Source organism: Heterodontus francisci, chromosome 33 (genome assembly GCF_036365525.1).
Source record: "Heterodontus francisci isolate sHetFra1 chromosome 33, sHetFra1.hap1, whole genome shotgun sequence".
NCBI lineage: Eukaryota > Metazoa > Chordata > Chondrichthyes > Heterodontiformes > Heterodontidae > Heterodontus > Heterodontus francisci.
In genome coordinates, this window is record NC_090403.1 from 15,149,418 (window position 1) to 15,170,011 (window position 20,594).

Here is a 20,594-nt window from a genome sequence, read left to right on the forward strand (position 1 = left end):
GTCAGGTCTTCATGCTCAACATGTACACCAAATATTGAGCAGTGGTGCAAGCCTGTACCTCGGTTTGTGTGCTTAGAGAGTGCTTCTGTCCCTCTGTGTGAGGAGAGAACCGGCCCCTGCTCCTCGGACTATGTGCGGAGAGAACCGGCCCCTGCCCCTCGGACTGTGTGCGGAGAGAACCGGCCCCTGCCCCTCGGACTGTGTGCGGAGAGAACCGGCCCCTGCCCCTCGGACTGTGTGCGGAGAGAACCGGCCCCTGCCCCTCGGACTGTGTGCGGAGAGAACCGGCCCCTGCCCCTCGGACTGTGTGCGGAGAGAACCGGCCCCTGCCCCTCGGACTGTGTGCGGAGAGAACCGGCCCCTGCCCCTCGGACTGTGTGCGGAGAGAACCGGCCCCTGCCCCTCGGACTGTGTGCGGAGAGAACCGGCCCCTGCCCCTCGGACTGTGTGCGGAGAGAACCGGCCCCTGCCCCTCTGACTGTGTGCGGAGAGAGTGGGTGTAGTTTGAGCTTTAACATGATTTGAATTAGAGATGAAGATCTGTTGATTGGTGTCTCCACGTATCTGACGCCTGTCTGACCAAAACTGCACCCTTTTGCTGGCCTGTACCTCGCTATCACTGCACAGCCAATGTAGGGAGACTAACTCCACCTTAATTTTCTTAAATTTCAAATCTAATTCCACAAATTGTATAACATAAAATACACTATTGAAGATCAATATAGGATTCTGTAAGTCAGCCAAGAACATTAGAAGCACACATTTAACATGCTGTGTCGAGCAGCTGTTCGCTGCCTCAGCTGCAATGGCGAAGCCAGTAACAGCAGCAGCTACCTCTTGTGTGGATGGTTCTGAGGTGAGCACATCACAGCCTGTTTAAAAAAAAAATACAATACTAGGGGATCCTTCTTAATTGGAATGCCTGATTTATGTAAGAAAAGTAAATACAATTATGCTAAGATAATGGGTTGAATATCAGCAGTTTAATAAATGTAATCAGTCCTGCTCATAAGCTTGATGACCCTAAATACACAAATGTTCAGACTGCAGTGTAATGGATTTATCCAGTAATGCTCCTTGTTATCACAGAAACAGAACCAATGGAACACTTGTCCCAGGTACTCACATGATGGTCACCATGTATTTTCCAGCTCAGTCTGGGGTTTTCTTGGCTTTCTGTGTTACTCTTTGCATTTGTCTCGGCTTCCCAAAGATCCTTTTTGTGTTTTTTTTGTCTTTTTTCAGTTACCTTCCACACTTTCTGGTTCCCTTCAAGGCCCTGACCCTGCTTTGCATAGTTGAGATAAACTCAATGTATGTCGGTAGCCTAAGGCTGTGAAAGTTTACAAATTCCCTTTCATTTGACCTTTTAAATCCCCTTCAAATCTATCATCACCACACCCCCTCAAAAAAACCTACCCTTGACCCTTCTATCCTTGTAAACTACCACACCATTTTCAACTTCCCTTTCCTCTTCAAAGTCCTTGAACACATTGTCAACCTCCTAATTCCTTGCCCATCTTTCTCTAAGCTCCATATTTGAACCCCATTTAATCGTGCTTTCCCTCAGTACGGCACTGAAACAGCACTTACCAAACTGGACTGTTTACAATCTTGGCATCCTGTTTGATCCTGAGCTAAGCTTTGTACCCTATACCCTCTCCATCACCAAGACCGACTAATTATACCTCCGTAACATTTTCCGTCTCCACCCTGCCTCAGCTCATCTGCTGCAGAAACCCTCATCTATGCTTTCCTTAACTCTAGATTCTGCTATTCCAATGCTGTCCTGGCCTGTCTTCCTCTTTGTACCCTCCATAAACTTGAGGTCATCCATATCCGAACCCACACCAAGACCTGTGCTCATTGACCTACATTGGCTCCCAGTCTGGCAACATCACAATTTTAAAATGTTCATTTTGGTTTCAAATCCCTCCGTAGCCTTGCCCCTTCCCTATCTCTGAAATCTCCTCCATCCCTACAACCCTCCAAGGTTACTGTGCTCCTCCAATTCTGTCCTCTTTCCGTCCCAATTTTAATTATTTCACCATTGGCGGCCATGCCTACATCTGCCGAGGCACTAAAGTTGGGACTTCCCTTCTTCCTAAACTTCTCTCTCTCATGCTCCCCCTCGCACCCGCAGTTGGAATGGGGTGATAAATGCTGGCCTTGCCAGTGACACCCACATCCCATAAATGAATTTAGAAAAAGTAATCATTGTTTTTAGATAGGTACAGAACCATATAGATCAGAGGACTCTGGTTCGATCCTTGCTGTGTGCCGTTTCAGCCAGGGCCGGAGTTCGGTTGCTGTTCATAGATGAGTGAGTAGAAGCAGCTTGGCTCCCAACTGGTGAGCTCTGCCTCAAGCTGTGTGTCTGTGGACAAGAGAAATTTGCTCAGCTATGAACTATGATGCCCTCAGTGGTATGATCAGTTCAGATTATGTTCACATGTGAATAATGGTTGCTTGGTCAAGACATTGGGGGCTGCTGCCACTTGGGGACTCCCCTGCCCCAGTAATTTTCAGTGTGTTGAGAAGGAGGAGGTAGTCAGGGGAAAGTGTTGAATTCACATTAATTTTATAGTTGCCAAGTTATGAAGGACCTGATGAAATTTTTTTTATTATAGAAACTGAAAGAATTTCAGATTGGGGATTTGGAGTGTTGGCTTTCTGGACAAGAGTCACAGTATTCATAATTTCGAAGGGTGAATTGCTGGAAAATTCAATGCCACTTTTAAGCAAGAAGAATAAGGAGGTCACATTCTCCTTGGGAAACAAGTGTTTAAATGAGGTAGAGGAACAGAGGGATCTGTGGGTACAGATACACAAATTACTAAAAGTAGCAATGCAGGTTAATAAGGCCATAAACAATAGAATTGAAAAGCAGAGAACTTATGTTAAGCTTTTGTAGAACCTTGGTTAGACCACACTTGGAGAAACATTCTGATCTCCATATTATAAAAAGGATACACAGGCACTCTAATTAACCAGTAAAAATGTTAAGTTCTTTTAGTTAGTGGTAATTCCATCTGATGGGGATTTCGATCCCTAATTTTGGAGGGAAGATATTCAAGCATGTTCCTTTTTAATTTTTTTGGTAATTTTATGATCATGCGAATCAAATTGTAATTTATTTTTAGTTTACAAGGATGATACCAGAACTGGGAGGTTCTACCTTTCAGGAAAGGTTGAACAGACTGGGACTCCTCTGTAAAAGGGAAGGCCAAAGGATGACCTGATAGAGGTCTTACAGATTATGAAAGGGTCTGATAGGGTAGCTGTAGAGAAGATGGTTATGGTTGCAGGTGAGACCAAAATTAGGGACCATAAATAAATCCAATCCAATAGAGAATTCAGGAGAAATGTCTTTACCCAGAGAGTGATGAGAATGTGGAACTCACTACCACATGGCATAGTTGAGGTGAATAGTATAGATTTATTTAAAGAAAAGCTAGATAAGCACATGAGGGAGAAGGAAATAGAAGAATATGTTAATAGAGTTAGAAGAAGAGGGGTGAGAGGATGCTCATGTGGACTGTAAACACTGGCAAGGATCTGTTGGGCTGAATGCCTGTTTCTGTGTGTAAATACTTTGTAACTGTACAAAATATACAATGAGTGCTTGTATTTATTTCCCATAAGTTGTTGAACCGGACACACCAGCATACTGGGCAATAGTGCGTTCCTTTGGTGAGGAGATCCTGCTGGAGGACAGAAAAATCAACAGGGAGAAGCTGGGCAACATCATCTTCTCTGATGTGGAGAAACGCCAGCTCCTGAATTCCATCACTCACCCAGCAATCCACAAAGCTATGCTCAAACAGATTTTTAAATACTTTATACAAGGTAAGGCGTGAGCAGCACTTTCTTTTTACTTTTTGTTACTTTTATGCTGCAAAAATGTGAGTTCTCTCATTATAATAAGTACTTCGGCCTACAATTTTGTTTATTTTAATTTTTATTCCTGCGAATGTAAGAAAATGTCAGATGGAAAAGACCTCCTGGTTCATCCAGCCTGTCCCCTTTAGTCATGAACCGTTATCCATCACAATACAAACACTCTTTACCCACCCAGAGCCATGTAATCTACTGGGAGAGGCAAAAAGACAGAAACTCAGGCCAATTAAGAGCAAGAAAAAGTCTGAAAATTTCCCCCATTCTGGGTGATCAAAACTGATTCAGGAGATCACATTGACACTGAATGATATTACAAGTTACCTACCTGTTGTATGAGATGAGTACTTAGGCCGAGCCAGAAACAGGTCCCGCTCTCACTTGAATATGTATAGTGAATGAGTTGGGAACCCAAACAGGTCCACTATACCCTGAGAAAAGAAGAACTGCCTAACAACTAACAACCCCTGGTCCTCCCTAACCGATTCAGTTACAGTTAGAGTTGGAGAGATACAGCACTGAAACAGGCCCTTCGGCCCACCAAGTCTGTGCCGCCCATCAACCACCCATTTATACTAATCCTACATTAATCCCATATTCCCTACCACATCCCCACCTTCCCCAAATTCTCCTACCACCTATCTACACTAGGGGCAATTTATAATGGCCAATTTACCTATCAACCTGCAAGTGTGGGAGGAAACCGGAGCACCCGGCGGAAACCCATGCAGTCACAGGGAGAATTTGCAAACTCCGCACTGGCAGTACCCAGAACTGAACCCGGGTCGCTGGAGCTGTGAGGCTGCGGTGCTAACCACTGTGCCGCCCCAAAGAGGTTACCACCTTTGAGGTTCTAATAATTGGTCTACATAAATACAATCTAGCCCTGTCATAATTTTAGAAACCTCGGTCAAATTGCTCCTGAATCGCATGTATTAAGATTGGTAGAGAATATTACATGTACACTCACTCAATGCAGGTAAATATACTCCATATGTGTAAATTTTCTTAAGAAATATCTACCACGATTAGTAACCAATGAAGTAAAGCACTCCAACAATCAAAAAACTTTCGGTGCTCCGCTCTTCATTTTGCTAACAATCACACAAATAGGTTAAAGTTCATGTGTACACCATGCAAATATGATTGAAATTATATGCCCAATGATGGTATCTAGTACTCATTTTTTATTTACTGATAAATATAATTAGTCACCTTTGCTTCCCAATTAGACCCAAGGATAGTGGTTTGGCTAGTAACGTAACTATTGCACTGCTGTATGTACTTTTCTGTCAATTTCTATGCCCATCAAGGTAAGGGAAACTGATGCCATTGCTGGAAACTGGGACATTTTTTCCATTTTGCCAGCATCCAGCACGTACAGGCAAGATACAGAGCTATTCTCCATTTACACTGCCCCAACATTACTTGCTTCCAATCTCAGAACAGAACCCGCAACTGCATTCGACATGTCCCCACTTCTCACAAAAGGCATCCTTTCACTTCTCTGAACAGGATTGGCAGTTGATGCTGAACTGGGAGGGGGATAATTGAGTTATTGTGGTCCATGCAGGAACCAAGACACGGAGAAACAAAAATGAGATTCTACAGTCGGAGTTTGAGGCGCTAGGTTCTAAATTAATAAACAGAAACTCACGGGTAATAATCTCTGAATTGGCATAGGGTCAAGCAGATCAGAGAGTTAAATGAATCTTTCCACAGATGCTGCCAGACCTGCTGAGTGATTCCAGCATTTCTTGTTTTTGTTTCAGAGAGTTAAATGTATTGGCTGAAACAGTGTTGAGCTTTCAGTTCATGGGACACTAGTACCAGTACTGGGGAAAGAAAGAACCGTTCCTTTGGAACAGCGTCCACTTAAACCGGGCAGGGTGTCCGTGTGAATCGAATTAATAGTACTGTAGATATGGCTTTAAACTAAAAATTGGTGGGAGGACGAATCAGGTGAAGGGAAATTTAGAAATCTAAAGAGAAAAGTCAAAGCAATGTAATGATGTGGGTAAAGATAAACAAAGCATGGCAGGATGGGGCAGAGAGTTTAACTGTAATAGTGCATCAGCAATAAAACTCTAAGCAGGGAAAAATGGTAAAAAATTAAAATTAAAGGCACTTTATCTGAATGCAGGAACCATTCGTAACAAGGTAGAAGAACTCTCGGCACAAATAAATATAAATGGATTTGATCTAGTAGCCATTACAGAAACATAGTTGCAAAGTGACCAAGGGCCAAACTAAATGTTCCAGGGTACTTGACATTTCGAGAAGACAGGCGGAATGGAAAAGGAAGGGGGTGCTAGTCTTGATGATGAAGGATGTCATGAGTCCAGTAGTGAAAAAAGATCTTGGCTGTGAAGATGAAGAAGAAGAATCAGAATGGATAGCGATAAGGTCTAATAAGGGGCGTAAACACTGGTGGGTGGAGTTTATCTCATAGTAAAGGATCCTATGAGACAGAGTGATCATAGTATGATAGAATTTCACATTGAGTTTGAGAGTGACATATTTAAGTTTTAAACTTAAATAAAGCCAATTACTTAAGCACGAGAAGCAAGTTAGCTAAGGTTTATTGTGAAAATAAATTAAAAGAAATGGAGGTATGCGTTCTGCCAACGCTACTCAGCTCCAGACCTCATTACAACCTTGGACCAAACATGGACAAAAGAGGTGAGGTGAGAGTGACAGCACTTGACATCAAGGCAGCATTTGACGAAGTGTGGTATCAAGGAGCCCTAGAAAGATTGAAGCCAATGGAAATTGGTGAAAACTGTCCACTGCTTGGAGTCAGACATCGGACAAAGGAAAATGGTTGTGGCTGTTGGAAGCCAACCATCCCAGCCCTAGGACATCACTGCAGGAGTTCCTCAGGGTAGTGTCCTAGCCCCAGCCATCTTCAGCTACTTCATCAATGATGTTCCGTCCATCATAAGGTCAGAAGTGGAATGTCACCGATGATTGTATAGTGCTCAGTACCATTTGCGATTCCTCAGCTTCTGGAGCAGTCGGTGCCCACATGCAGCAAAACCTGGACAACATTCAGGCTTGGGCTAGTAAGTGGTTAAGTAACATTTGTGCCACACAAGTGCCAGACAATAACCATCTCCAACAAGAGAGAATCTAACCATCTGCCCTTGACATTCAATTGCATTACCATCAGTGAATCCCCTATCAACATCCTGGGGGTTACCATTGACCAGAACTGAACTGGACCAGCCATATAAATACCATGGCTACAAGAGCAGGTCAGATGCTAGGAATCCTGCTGCGAGTAACTCACCTCCTGACTCCCCAAAGCCTATCCACCATCTACAAGGCATAAGTCAGGAGTGAGATGAAATACTCCCCACTTGTCTGGATGACTGCAGCTCCAACAACACTCAAGAAGCTCGACACCATCCAGGACAAAGCGGCCCGCTTGATTGGCACACCATCCACCACCAAGAACAGCGTGTACCGTCTTAAAATGCACTGCAGCAACTCGCCAAGGCTCCTTTGACAGCACCTTTCAAACCTGTGACCTCTACCAGCTAGAACAAATGCAGCAGGTGCATGAGAACACCACCACCTGCAAGTTCCTCTCCAAGTCACTCACCATCCTGACTTGGAAGTATATCTTCGCCCCCTTGACTGTCGCTGATGAAAGTCATGGAATTCCTTCCCTAACAGCACTGTAGGTGTACCTAAACCACATGGACTGCAGCAGTTCAAGAAGGCAGCTCACCACTAAGTGAGACGCCGAGCAGGGCGGGAGCAAGAAAGAGCGAGTCTTTGAATGGTGCGGGGGTGAGAAAGAGCGGGACATCGAGTGTGGGGGGGTGGCAAGAAAGGGCGAGACTTCGAGTAGGGCGAGGTTGAGAGACCGAGATTTCGAGCAAAGTGGGTCTATAAAGACTGAGACTTCAAGCTGAGGGGGGGGGGGGGGGTGCTGTAAAGAGCGAGACTTTGAGCAAGGCGGGGGGGGGGAGGTTTATAAAGAGCGAGACTTTGAGCAAGGGGGGGGAGGTTTATAAAGAGCGAGACTTTGAGCAAGGTGGGGGGGGTATAAAGAGCGAGACTTTGAGCAAGGCGGCGGGGGCTATAAAGAGCGAGACTTTGAGCAAGGCGGGGGGGCTATAAAGAGCGAGACTTTGAGCAAGGCGGGGGGGCTATAAAGAGCGAGACTTTGAGCAAGACGGGGGGGCTATAAAGAGCGAGACTTTGAGCAAGGCGGGGGGGCTATAAAGAGCGAGACTTTGAGCAAGGCAGGGGGGCTATAAAGAGCGAGACTTTGAGCAAGGCGGGGGGGGTTTAAAGAGCGAGACTTTGAGCAAGGCAGGGGGGGTATAAAGCGAGACTTTGAGCAAGGTGGCGGGGGCTATAAAGAGCGAGACTTTGAGCAAGGCGGCGGGGGGTATAAAGCGAGACTTTGAGCAAGGTGGCGGGGGCTATAAAGAGCGAGACTTTGAGCAAGGCGGCGGGGGGTATAAAGAGCGAGACTTTGAGCAAGGCGGGGGGGGGCTATAAAGAGCGAGACTTTGAGCAAGGCGGGGGGGCTATAAAGAGCGAGACTTTGAGCAAGGCGGGGGGGGGTATAAAGAGCGAGACTTTGAGCAAGGCGGGGGGGGGGCTATAAAGAGCGAGACTTTGAGCCAGGCAGGGGGGCTATAAAGAGCGAGACTTTGAGCAAGTCAGGGGGGTATAAAGCGAGACTTTGAGCAAGGCGGCGGGGGGTATAAAGAGCGAGACTTTGAGCAAGGCGGAGGGGCTATAAAGAGCGAGACTTTGAGCAAGGCGGCGGGGGGGTATAAAGAGCGAGACTTTGAGCAAGACGGGGGGGCTATAAAGAGCGAGACTTTGAGCAAGGCGGCGGGGGCTATAAAGAGCGAGACTTTGAGCAAGGCGGCGGGGGGTATAAAGAGCGAGACCTTGAGCAAGGTGGGGGGTGGTATAAAGAGCGAGACTTTGAGCAAGGCGGCGGGGGTTATAAAGAGCGAGACTTTGAGCAAGGTGGGGGGGGGGTATAAAGAGCGGGACTTTGAGCAAGGTGGGGGGGGTATAAAGAGCGAGACTTTGAGCAAGGCGGAGGGGGCTATAAAGAGCGAGACTTTGAGCAAGGCAGGGGGGGTATAAAGAGCGAGACTTTGAGCAAGGCAGGGGGGGGCTATAAAGAGCGAGACTTTGAGCAAGGCGGCGGGGGCTATAAAGAGCGAGACTTTGAGCAAGGCGGGGCTGACCAGGAGCCTGTCTGTAGGTTCGGGGCAGGGTGGGCTGACCAGGAGCCGTCTGTAGGTTCGGGGCAGGGTGGGGCTGACCAGGAGCCTGTCTGTAGGTTCGGGGCAGGGTGGGGCTGACCAGGAGCCGTCTGTAGGTTCGGGGCAGGGTGGGGCTGACCAGAAGCCTGTCTGTAGGTTCGGGGCGGGGCTGACCAGGAGCCTGTCTGTAGGTTCGGGGCAGGGTGGGGCTGACCAGGAGCCTGTCTGTAGGTTCGGGGCAGGGCGGGGCTGACCAGGAGCCTGTCTGTAGGTTCGGGGCTGACCAGGAGCCTGTCTGTAGGTGCGGGGCAGGGCGGGGCTGACCAGGAGCCTGTCTGTAGGTTCGGGGCAGGGCGGGGCTGACCAGGAGCCTGTCTGTAGGTTCGGGGCAGGGCGGGGCTGGACCAGGAGCCTGTCTGCAGGTTCGGGGCAGGGCGGGGCTGACCAGGAGCCTGTCTGCAGGTTCGGGGCAGGGCGGGGCTGACCAGGAGCCTGTCTGTAGGTTCGGGGCAGGGCGGGGCTGACCAGGAGCCTGTCTGTAGGTTCGGGGCAGGGCGGGGCTGACCAGGAGTCAGTTTATAGGTTCAGAGCACACATTCGGAAACGAAAATCCAGGTGTGACATCATAGGGAAGCAGGTAGGTGATTGGCTGGTGAGTATTTCCTACTTCTCTAAATTAGGAAATCTAAATTGGGCTAAGTAGAACATAAATTGAAATAATATAATCACAATTAAGACTTAATTAAGATAACTAGTTAGGTAATTAAAACAGAATAAGGATGTCAGGGCAGATGTGTTACAGCTACAGTATGTGGGAGCTGGTGAATGCCAGTGTGATCCACAGCAAATACATCTGCAGTAAGTGTCTGCAGCTCAAGGAATTTCAGCTCAGAGTCACTGAGCTGGAGACCGAGCTACGGACACTGCGATGCATTAGGGAGAGGGAAAGTTACCTGTACACTTTGCTCCAGAAGGCAGTCACACCCCTTAGACTGTGATTTATGATTTTGTCCATGGTCAGGTTCAGGAGGGTGTGACTACAAGTGAGGCAGGTACGGGGATCAAGAAGATAGAAGTGGAGGAGCCTCAGCCCTTGCAATTGTCCAACACTTTCAAGGTTCTTGCAGCGTGTATGGATGTGAGCGAGGGCTGCAAGGTGAATGAGCGAACTGACTGTGGCACCATGGTACAGGAAGTCATTCGAGCAGGGGAAGTTAATAGGAATATAGTGGTAGTAGGGTACAGTATAGTTCGGGGGTTAGACATAGTTCTCTGTAGCGGAGAGCAAGAGTCCAGGTGGCTGTGTTGCCTGCCTGGTACAAGGGTTTGGGACATCTGTTCAGGGCTGAAGAGAAACTTGCAGTGGGAAGGGTAGGATCCAGTTGTCATGGTCCATGTATGTACCAACCACGTGGATAGGACTGGGAAAGAGATTCTGCATGGAGAGCATGAGCAGCTTGGTGCTAAATTAAAAAGCAGAACCTCAAAGATGGTAACCTCTTTGGGGCGGCACAGTGGCGCAGTGGTTAGCACCGCAGCCTCACAGCTCCAGCGACCCGGGTTCAGTTCTGGGTACTGCCAGTGCGGAGTTTGCAAATTCTCCCTGTGACCGCGTGGGTTTCCGCCGGGTGTTCCAGTTTCCTCCCACACTTGCAGGTTGATAGGTAAATTGGCCATTGTAAATTGCCCCTAATGTAGATAGGTGGTAGAAGAATTTGGGGAAGGTGGGGATGTGGTAGGGAATATGGGATTAATGTAGGATTAGTATAAATGGGTGGTTGATGGGCGGCACAGACTCGGCGGGCCGACGGGCCTGGTTCAGTGCTGTATCTCTCTAACTCTAACTCTGGATTGTTACCTGAGCCACGAGCAAATTGACATAGGTAAATAAGATTAGGGAGTTAAATACGTGGCTCAAAGATTAGTGTGGGAGAAATGAGTTTTGATCCATGGGGCACTGGCACCAGTACTGGGGAAAGTGGGAGCTGTACCGTGAGATAGTCTTCACCTGGACCAGTGTTCTGGCGAATCATACAAGTAGAGCGGTAGAGAGGGCTTTAAACTAAATAGTGGAGGCGAAGGATCATGTGAGGTAAGATGTAAATTTAAGGAAAAGGACAAGGCAAGAGAGCAGGGTAATAATAATCAGAGCATGGCAGGAAGGGACAGAGCGTATAAGCTTAAGGGTGCACCAGCAGATAAGGCTAGAGTTTGCAAAAATAGTAAAAAGACACAACTGAAGGCTCTGTATCTGAATGCCCGTAGTATTCATAACCAAACTGATGAATTGTCAGCTCAAATAGAAATAAATATGTATGACCTGATGGCCATTACAGAGACATGGCTACAAGGTGACCAAGGCTGAGACCTGAATATTCAAGGGTACTTTGCATTTTGGAAGGACAGGAAGCTAGGTAAAGTTGGAGGGGTACCTCTGTTAATTAAGGATGATATTTGTACGTTAGAGAGAGATGACCTTAGTTCTAAAGATCAAGATGTAGAATCAGTTTGGATAGAGATAAGAAATATCAAAGGTCACTTGTGGGAGTTGTTTATAGGCCCCCTAACAATAACTGCACTGTAGGAAAGAGTATACAGTAAGAAGTAATGGGGGTTTGTGAGAAAGTCACGGCAATGATCATGGGTGATTTAATCTAAACATAGATGACAAAGGTCGTCTGGAAGATGAGTTCATGGAGAATTTTTGGGACAAATTCTTAGTGGCATGTTCAAGAGTCAACCAGAGAGAAGGCTATTCTAGAACTGATAGTGTGCAATGAGGCAGAATTAATTAATGACCACATAGTAAAAGAGCCACTTGGTAGCAGTGATCATAACATGATTGGATTTCACATTCAGTTTGAGGGAGAGAAGAATGGGTTCAAGACTAGTGTTTTAAACTTAAATAAAGGCAATTACAAGGATATGAAGACAGAGCTGGCTAAGGGGTGGGTCAATAGAGATGCAGTGGCAGACATTTAAGGTGATATTTCATAACACTGCACAGTGGCGCAGTGGTTAGCACCGCAGCCTCACAGCTCCAGCGACCCGGGTTCAATTCTGGGTACTGCCTATGTGGAGTTTGCAAGTTCTCCCTGTGTCTGCGTGGGTTTTCTCCGGGTGCTCCGGTTTCCTCCCACAGCCAAAAGACTTGCAGGTTGATAGGTAAATTGGCCATTATAAATTGCCCCTAGTATAGGTAGGTGGTAGGGAAATATAGGGACAGTTCGGGATGTAGTAGGAATATAGGATTAGTGTAAATGGGTGGTTTCAGTGCTGTATCTCTAAAACTAAAAAAACTAAAGATACATGCCAGTGAAAAAGAAAAAATCTAGGAGAATGATGCACCATTGGCTAACTAAGGAAGTTAAAGACAGTATGAAATTGAAAGAAAAAACATATAATTCTGTGAAAATTAGTGGTAGGTCTGAAGATTGGACAGAATTTATAAACCAGCAATGAATTACTTAAATAAGGAGGGAGAAATTAGAGCATGAGAGAAAACTAGCTAGAAATGTAAAAACATAGTAAGAGTTTCTACAAGTAGTGGGTCCTCTAAAGAGAGTCTGGGGAATAAATAATGGGAAATAAGTAAATGGCGGAAGCGTTGAACAGATACTTTGTGTCTGTCTTCACTGTAGAAGACACAAGTAACATCCCAGAAATACTTGTAAATCAAGAGGTGAAAGAGAGGGAGAAACTTAAAACAATTACAATCACCAAGGAAAGGGTACTGAGAAAACTATTAGAACTAAAGGCTGACAAGTCCCCAGGACCTGATGGACTTCATCCTAGGGCCTTAAAAGAATTGGCTACAGAAATAGTAGATGCATTGGTTGCAATTTTCTAAAATTCCCTAGATTCTGGAAAGGTCCCGTCAGAATAGCGAATGTAACTCCTCTATTAAAGAAAGGAGGGAGGCAGAAAGCAGGAAACGACAGGCCAGTTAGCCTAACTTCTGTCACAGAGAAAATGCTGCAGTCTGTTATTAAGGAGGTTACAGCAGGGCACTTAGAAACTCTTAATGCGATCAGGCAGAGTCAACATGGTTTTGTGAAAGGGAAATGATGTTTGACTAATTTATTTGAGTTTTTTGAGGAAGCAACAAGCAACACGGATAAAGGGGAACCTGTCGATGTGTACTTGTGTTTCCAAAAGGCATTTGATAAGGTGCCATATCAAAGGTTACTACACAAATTAAGAGTTTATGGTGTAGGGAGTAACATTAGCATGGATAGAGGATTGATTAGCTAACAGGAAACAGAGTAGGGATAAATGACTCATTTTTGAGTTGGCAAGATGTAACTAGTGGAGTGCCACAGGAATCAGTGCTGGGGCCTCAATTATTTACAATCTATATAAATGACTTGGATGAAGGGACTGAATGTATGGATGACACAAAGATAGGTAGGAGACTAAGTTGTGAGGACATAAGGAGTCTGCAAAGGGGTATGGTTAGGTTAAGTGAGTGGGCAACAATTTCAGACGGGAGTATAAGGTGGGAAAATGTGAACTTGTCCACTTTGGCAGAAAGAATAGAAAAGCAGCATATTATTTAAATGGAGAAAGGGATCTGGGTGTCCTGGTACATGAATCACAAAAAGTTAGTATGTGGGTACAGCAAGTGATTAGAAAGGGAAATGGAATGTTGGCATTTATTGCAAGGGGAATGGAATATGAAATTAAGGAAGTTTTTCTACTGTTGGTGAGACCACATCTGGAATATTGTGTATAGTTTTGGACTGCTTACTTAAGGAAGGATATAATTGCATTTGAAGCAGTTTAGAGAAGGTTCACTTGACTGATTCCTGGGATGAAGGGGTTATCTTATGAGGAAAGGTTGGACAGGTTGGGCCTGTGTCCATTGGAGTTTAGAAGAATGAGAGGTGATCTTATTGAACCATGTAAGATCCTGAGGGGACTTGACAAGGTGAATGCTGAGAGGATGTTTTCCCCCTTATGGGAGAAAAGAACCAGGGGACACAGTTTCAAAGTAAGGGGTCTCCTATTTAAGACGGAGATGAGGAGAAATTCTTTCTCTCGGGGGTCGTTAGGCTGTGGAATTCCCTTTCCCAGTGGAGGCAGGGTCATTGAATATTTTTTAAGACTGAGTTACATAGATTCTTGATTGACAAAGGAGTCAAGGGGTATAGCAGGTAGACAGGAAAGTAGAATTGAGGCCACAATCAGATCAGCCATGATCTTATCAAATGGCAGAGCAGGCTTGAGGGGCCAAGTGGCCTACTCCTGCTCCCAATTCATATGTATGTATGTTTGTGTTATATAAAGAAGGTGTTATATACTTGCCTTGGATACAGTACAGCAAAGGTTCACTAGATTGATTCCTGGGAAGAGAGGTTGTCCTATGATGAAAGGTCGAGTAGACTCAGTCTATACTCTCTGGCGTTCAGAAGATTGGGAAGTGATTTCACTGAAACATGTAAGATTCTGAGGGGGCTGAGAGGTTGTTTCCCTTGGCTGGAGAGTCTAGAACTCGAGGGCACAGTCTCAGGGTAAGGGACCAATCATTTAGGACTGAGATGAGGAATTTCTTAATTCAAAGGATTATGAATCTTTGGAATTCTGTTCCTCGGAGAGTTATGGATGCTCAGTTGTTGAATATATTCAAGGTTCAGATAGATCTTTGGGATCTGGGGGAATCGAGGGGAATGGAGATCTGGCAGGAAAATGGAATTAAAGTCAAAGATCAGCTGTGAACTTATTGAATGGCAGTGCAGGATTGAGGGGCAGTATGGCCTACTCCTGTTCCTATTTCTTACGTTCTTCTGCATTGGAGGAGGGATTGTCAGTTAATGCTGTATTGGTGGTGGATGGTTGTTTGGGACACAATTATGGCTGGTTTGTGCTGTGGGATTATGGTCACTGGGGACAGCCAGCAGAGAGAAAATACTCGCCATCCATGAATTAGAGCTGAACCAATTTGCTGAGGTGAAAAGGCCATTATCTAACCAATAGCACCACCCAGCCCTCCCCCTCATTAATTTACCAATCTATCTGGATTTTTTCTCTAAAATTGTAATCAGTGGAAGAAACAAGGTTATCTGAGGACACAGAGTTCAGAAACTCATTCATTTTGGCTCTCACAGTACAGGAGTGTAACTTTTTTTTTAATTTGCAGGGTACCGGTATGTTATCCTCGATGTCCCACTCTTGTTTGAGACTAACAAATTGGCCAAGTTTATGAAGCATACTGTAGTTGTTTATTGGTAAGTTTGGGTAAAGCCAGTGGCTTGGTCATACCTAGCAGTCTGTGTACCAGTGAATTGCGGCTATCCTGTATTCTCTTCCTGAAGTTCCCAGTTTAAGTTAGGGCAGCACAGTGGCGCAGTGGTTAGCCTCACAGCTCCAGCGACCTGGGTTCGATTCTGGGTACTGCCTGTGCGGAGTTTGCAAGTTCTCCCTGTGACCGTGTGGGTTTTCGCCGGGTGCTCCGGTTTCCTCCCACAGCCAAAGACTTGCAGGTTGATAGATAAATTGGCCATTGTAAATTGCCCCTAGTGTAGGTAGGTGGTAAGAGAATTGAGGGAAGGTGGGGATGTGGTAGGAATATGGGATTAATGTAGGATTAGTATAAATGGGTGGTTGATGGTCGGCACAGACTCTGTGGACCGTAGGGCCTGTTTCAGTGCTGTATCTCTAAAATAAAAAATAAAGTTGGTGCTGAGGAACTGTGCCCAGAAGCACAGGCTTGTAAAATACAGCTCTGTATTGTGAGTGGCCACTTTGGGGTCAGGCTTGGGGGGGGTGGAGGGATTATGGAGCACTGTACCCTGAGTGCCATTTCCATGCCCAGGGAGTGAGCATGGCTGCCTGCTCCTGCATGAAAGAAATTACAGAGAAGCCCTTTATAGCCTGAAGGATGGGGGTTGAGGAGCTACATACTGAACAGGAAAAGGATCCTGTCTGACCGTTAGTTTTCCCCCATGAAGAGTTGGCATCTACTCCGATCAGCTCACTCAGCACAGACCAGGAACAGGACCTGTGCTCTTCCTGCTCTGTGCAGATCAGTACCAAACCACTCAGACATACCCATTGATCGACTGGGACAGCTTGTAAAATTGGCAATCAATGAATGATTCCTGGAATGATACTGCACAGAAAGTGGCCGTTCAGCCCACCATGCCTGTGCTGGCTCTTTGTGAAAGAGCAATAATGCCGCTCCTCCCTGTTCTTTCCCATGGCACTGCAAATTTTTTCTTTTCAAGTATTTATCCAATTCCTATTTGCAAATCCTTGTTTATGTTTAGAGATACAGCACTGAAACAGGCCCTTCGGCCCACAGAGTCTGTGCCGACCATCAACCACCCATTTATACTAATCCTACACTAATCCCATATTCCTACCACATCCCCACCTGTCCCTATATTTCCCTACCACCTACCTATACTAGGGGCAATTTATAATGGCCAATTTACCTACCAAGCTGCAAGTCTTTTGGCTTGTGGGAGGAAACCGGAGGACCCAGAGGAAACCCACGCAAACACAGGGAGAACTTGCAAACTCCACACAGGCTGTACCCAGAATTGAACCCGGGTCGCTGGAGCTGTGAGGCTGCAGTGCTAACCACTGCGCCACTGTACAGCCCCTTATTAAATCCGCTTCCACAACCCTTTAAGGCAGCACATTTCAGATCATACAATCTCATCACATTAAAAAAAATGTTCATCTTTCTTTCCCGCCGCCACCCCCCCCCCCCCCACACTCCTGGCTCTTTTGGTGGAGAAGCCTTGTGTCACTGTGCCTGTGCTTGTGGCGTATGGCTGACGGCTGTGTTTGTTGTGCCACAGTGACCCTCAGGCCCAGCTGACCCGGCTGATGAAGCGGAATAATTTGAAGCAGGCGGAGGCGGAGCAGCGCATCAGTGCCCAGATGCCATTGGAGCAGAAGCGGAAGCTGGCAAGCCATGTGATTGATAATTCTGGGGACAGTGCCAGTACGTACCGGCAGGTTTGCAAATTGCACTCTCAGCTGGAAGATTCCCTGGACTTCTTAGCAGTCCGGTTGCTAGCTGTGGTCACTCTCACAGGAATCGGAGGACTTTTCTGCGTGTTGATAAAAAGGTGCATTTTTTAAAATGAAGGTTTGCTCCAAACCAAGATAAAGTCAGGACGGATGCTTCATTTTCCCCCAAGAAGGTTCTCTGTAAGATTGGCCTATAAAGCATAGGGTGGAATTGCTGCGTGCCGAACAATCTTTGGTTGTACCTCTTTCCCTTTCTTTCCATGATAATTGTCATTATCGCCTTCTATCTATCTCTGATACCGCTGTAAAACAGAGGTCAACTCTGTCATCATTATGGATAATCAGACTCCTGCTTCTGCTTTTCTCAGGGCTGAGATGTGCCAATCAAGTAATAGATTTTCCAGTGTGTAGAGATACTGATTGCAGCACTGCAGCTTTTAACCACAGTGAGCCTTTACTTGGATATCAAAGATGAGCAATTAGATACTGTTTACTTGTTTATTCTAAGCGTGCACTCGGGAGATGTTTGTGAAACTTGACTTTGTGTAAGTTGCATCTATGGCCCATAGATAATGGAGACCGTTGCTGCCTCTTTAACTAGAGTGACTGAGGTGAATCCAAAGCAGGCCAGTGTCATTGCACCAAGCTAATGCCAGGATTTCTGATCCATTGCCTGTATATTCCTGAGAAAAGTGCGGCTTGGTCGGGGGTCAAGTGTAATGCATATGAGGGCACACTGTCTGGATTGCCGCTTAACCACATCATCTGTCTGGTGCTGTGATTTAGAATTACACTGTTGGCTGTGCTTTCTTTTATTTCAGTAATGTCATTCACACTTTGCAGCAACTTTATTTAGGTGGCTGTGGTTGGATGATGGTGATTTACACATTTTTAGTGGCGTACTTTATTTTATCTGTTGGGTTTCATTCCCATCATGTGCAGAGCAAGTTTCGAATTTTGATTAAATGAGAGATCAGAGAAATGAATCTGTGTCCTAAGTTCTCTGTCACTGTGCACTGGATCAGCAGTGTGCTGAATCCTTTAAGTAGTCTGGTGGGTGTGCATGAAGCAGCAGCAACCACATACAGCCTAAACAACTTTGTAATATCATATGGAAGAATTTCTTGCTTTTGATTTCTAATTCAAAAAATGATATGGCGAGTCCTGACACATGGATTTTTCTACTAAGTTGCTGACATCATGAATTTGGGTGAAATTGGCCTTTGGTGATGGCGATCAGCAGCCTGTTTCGCACTGCTCTGATTTACTTTTTCCATTGGAGTTGATGCAAATTGGGCACGGTGAAAAACAGGCTGCCTGTCTGCTGTAGGGCTCAGTGAAAAACAGGCTGCCTGTCTGCTATTGTCCATTTTACTCTATTGCCAAGGACCTGCGTCACCCCCAATGCCTCCGAAAGCATTGCTGTTCATCATACCTGTCTACTGTAAGTGTCATGGTACTTGTGGGATTCATGTTTAGTCAGGCTGGGTGAACACAGCCAGTCTCCAATCAAATTAAGACTTGGGGCTGCATTTTACATGTCCGCTGCCACGTTGCGAAAATTCCGCGATATTAAATTTAAATGGCCGGAGTGGATCCCCCCCCGATTGATGTGGAGGGGGCAGGAGGTCCGTCCCCGGCAATGGCGTCAGGAGCCTTTGTGCAGGCGCTGATGCCATTTTTAAAGGGCTTCGAACCCTTCCATTTAACTCAAATTTTTAAAGCGAGATCTTGCAAAATATTTTTAAAACGTTTAAGTTGCCCCTCCCCCACTCCAATAACCATTCAATGCATTAGTTGCCCTCTTTCCCCCCTCCCCCCCCACCTGACCTTCCCTCCGCCGCCCCTCCAAATAAACTTTAACCCTTCCCACCATCCCCTCAACCAATGAAATTACTTTGACGCCACTCCCCCCACCCCACCGCCCTGAAAGACTTGCCTGCTCCTCCTTACTCACCAGTGTCCCACCTTGGATCACCGTATGGGTACCTGAAGGCATGGGAGTGCCGGCCACCGGCATCAATATCCTCCTGGAATGGACAGCTGGTGCGGGTAGGTCATTTATCCATTCATTTTAAATTTATTTAAATATGTAAATTTTACTCCCATTGCCAAGCTGTGAGGGGTGGGGGGGGCGTCATGAGGCCTTGCAGTCAGCAGCAATATCGGGCCGGGCCTTCCCCATGTCGAGGCCCGTGGCGGGATTCTGCCGGAAGCATTTTCCGCCGGCCCCGGCCCCGGCCACGGCCTCCGACATCAGGGGGAGCTGTAAAATTCAGCCTTGAACTTAAAATAAAATGAATGTGTTTAATACTACCCTTGTGCTGCCAGTATCACCAAGACTTTCTTTCCCAGCTGCCATCACTCTCCAGTCACATACCCAGCTTGATTGCCAGCTGGCCAACCATGGGCAACATCACATCCGAGTCCCATGTTCTCCTCACACAACGTCAGTGTGCACTTTCCACCAAGGTTACTGGATAAGATTATCTTACCCCCAGTCCCAGAGGAGCTGGTATCAATTGCCACCCTTTTACTGCCAGCTGAAATTGGCTATTTCCATGCACGCTGACTCCGTTTTTTGCAAAGAGATGTTGTATGCTTTTCTGGAACAACAAGGCTATACTAATTAACTTCTCATTTACAGGCCAAAGTGAAAGTCCTGAATTGTCTAAATATACACAAGTGGAATATCTCCTCCAGGGATGATGAATGTCCTTGCCACTTCAGTTCAGGCTGCATTCTTGGTTTCAGGGCAAATGACAAATAGATAGAAATTAAAATCAAACAACAGGGCCTTGAGGCTTCAGTTTCTGTCTATCTGGTTTAAGCCTCATGATGCCCTGAGTGTATAGAGATGCAGACGTGTTCCCCACATGAGCATTCTCTAATTGCCAGTATAGGAAGCCTGTAATTGGGTTGCTCTCCCTGATGATGTCTTTGTAAATGATGTCTGACATATATAAATAAACCTGCATTGTCCTGCCTTTGAATCATTGAAAAGAGTGGTGTTTGAGACTGAAAGATCTGTTGAAATTATTTCCTACTTTGCTGATGCCATGGTTTTACCAAAACAAATCTCTAAGATACTGCCTCCTGCTGTGTGTGTCAGTGTGGGTGTAATATTGAAATAGTGTGAGCTGATGCCATTTGGCATTTTCTCTCCCTTGACTGTGACAGCAGGGCAAGGTCTGCTGTGTAATCAGATCAAAGTGCTGTAGGCTGGCCACATTATCAAGGCCAGGCGAAAAGAACAGCAAATGTGGACTAGCTTCGTCGCTATGGAGTTCAGTTGCCACTTTATTCCGAGTCTAAAGCCCCAGTTTTGCCTAATCCTTGACGGCCACCTTTCATTCAGTGACCTCCTTCTACAGACTGGCTGGGGCAGACGCTAAATGCACAAAACTCAGCGAGCTTCAAATCTGTCACAACAAATCACAGCTCAGACTAAACATAGTTTTCATTTGC

General features: G+C 46.1%; 1 protein-coding gene across 5 annotated transcripts in view; it reads left to right on the forward strand.

The window, feature by feature from the left end:
- The window catches only part of dcakd (dephospho-CoA kinase domain containing), a 31,888-nt gene extending 11,777 nt beyond the window's left edge, over nt 1-20,111 (forward strand). For all 5 annotated transcript variants that reach the window (XM_068013120.1, XM_068013116.1, XM_068013119.1 and 2 more), the window contains exons 3-5: nt 3,646-3,849; nt 15,283-15,370; nt 16,952-20,111. In XM_068013120.1, the coding sequence (XP_067869221.1) occupies nt 3,646-3,849; nt 15,283-15,370; nt 16,952-17,237 (578 nt within the window). In that variant the 3' untranslated portion in view covers nt 17,238-20,111. The remainder of the gene's footprint in view (nt 1-3,645; nt 3,850-15,282; nt 15,371-16,951) is intronic.
- The last annotated feature ends 483 nt before the right edge of the window (nt 20,112-20,594 follow it).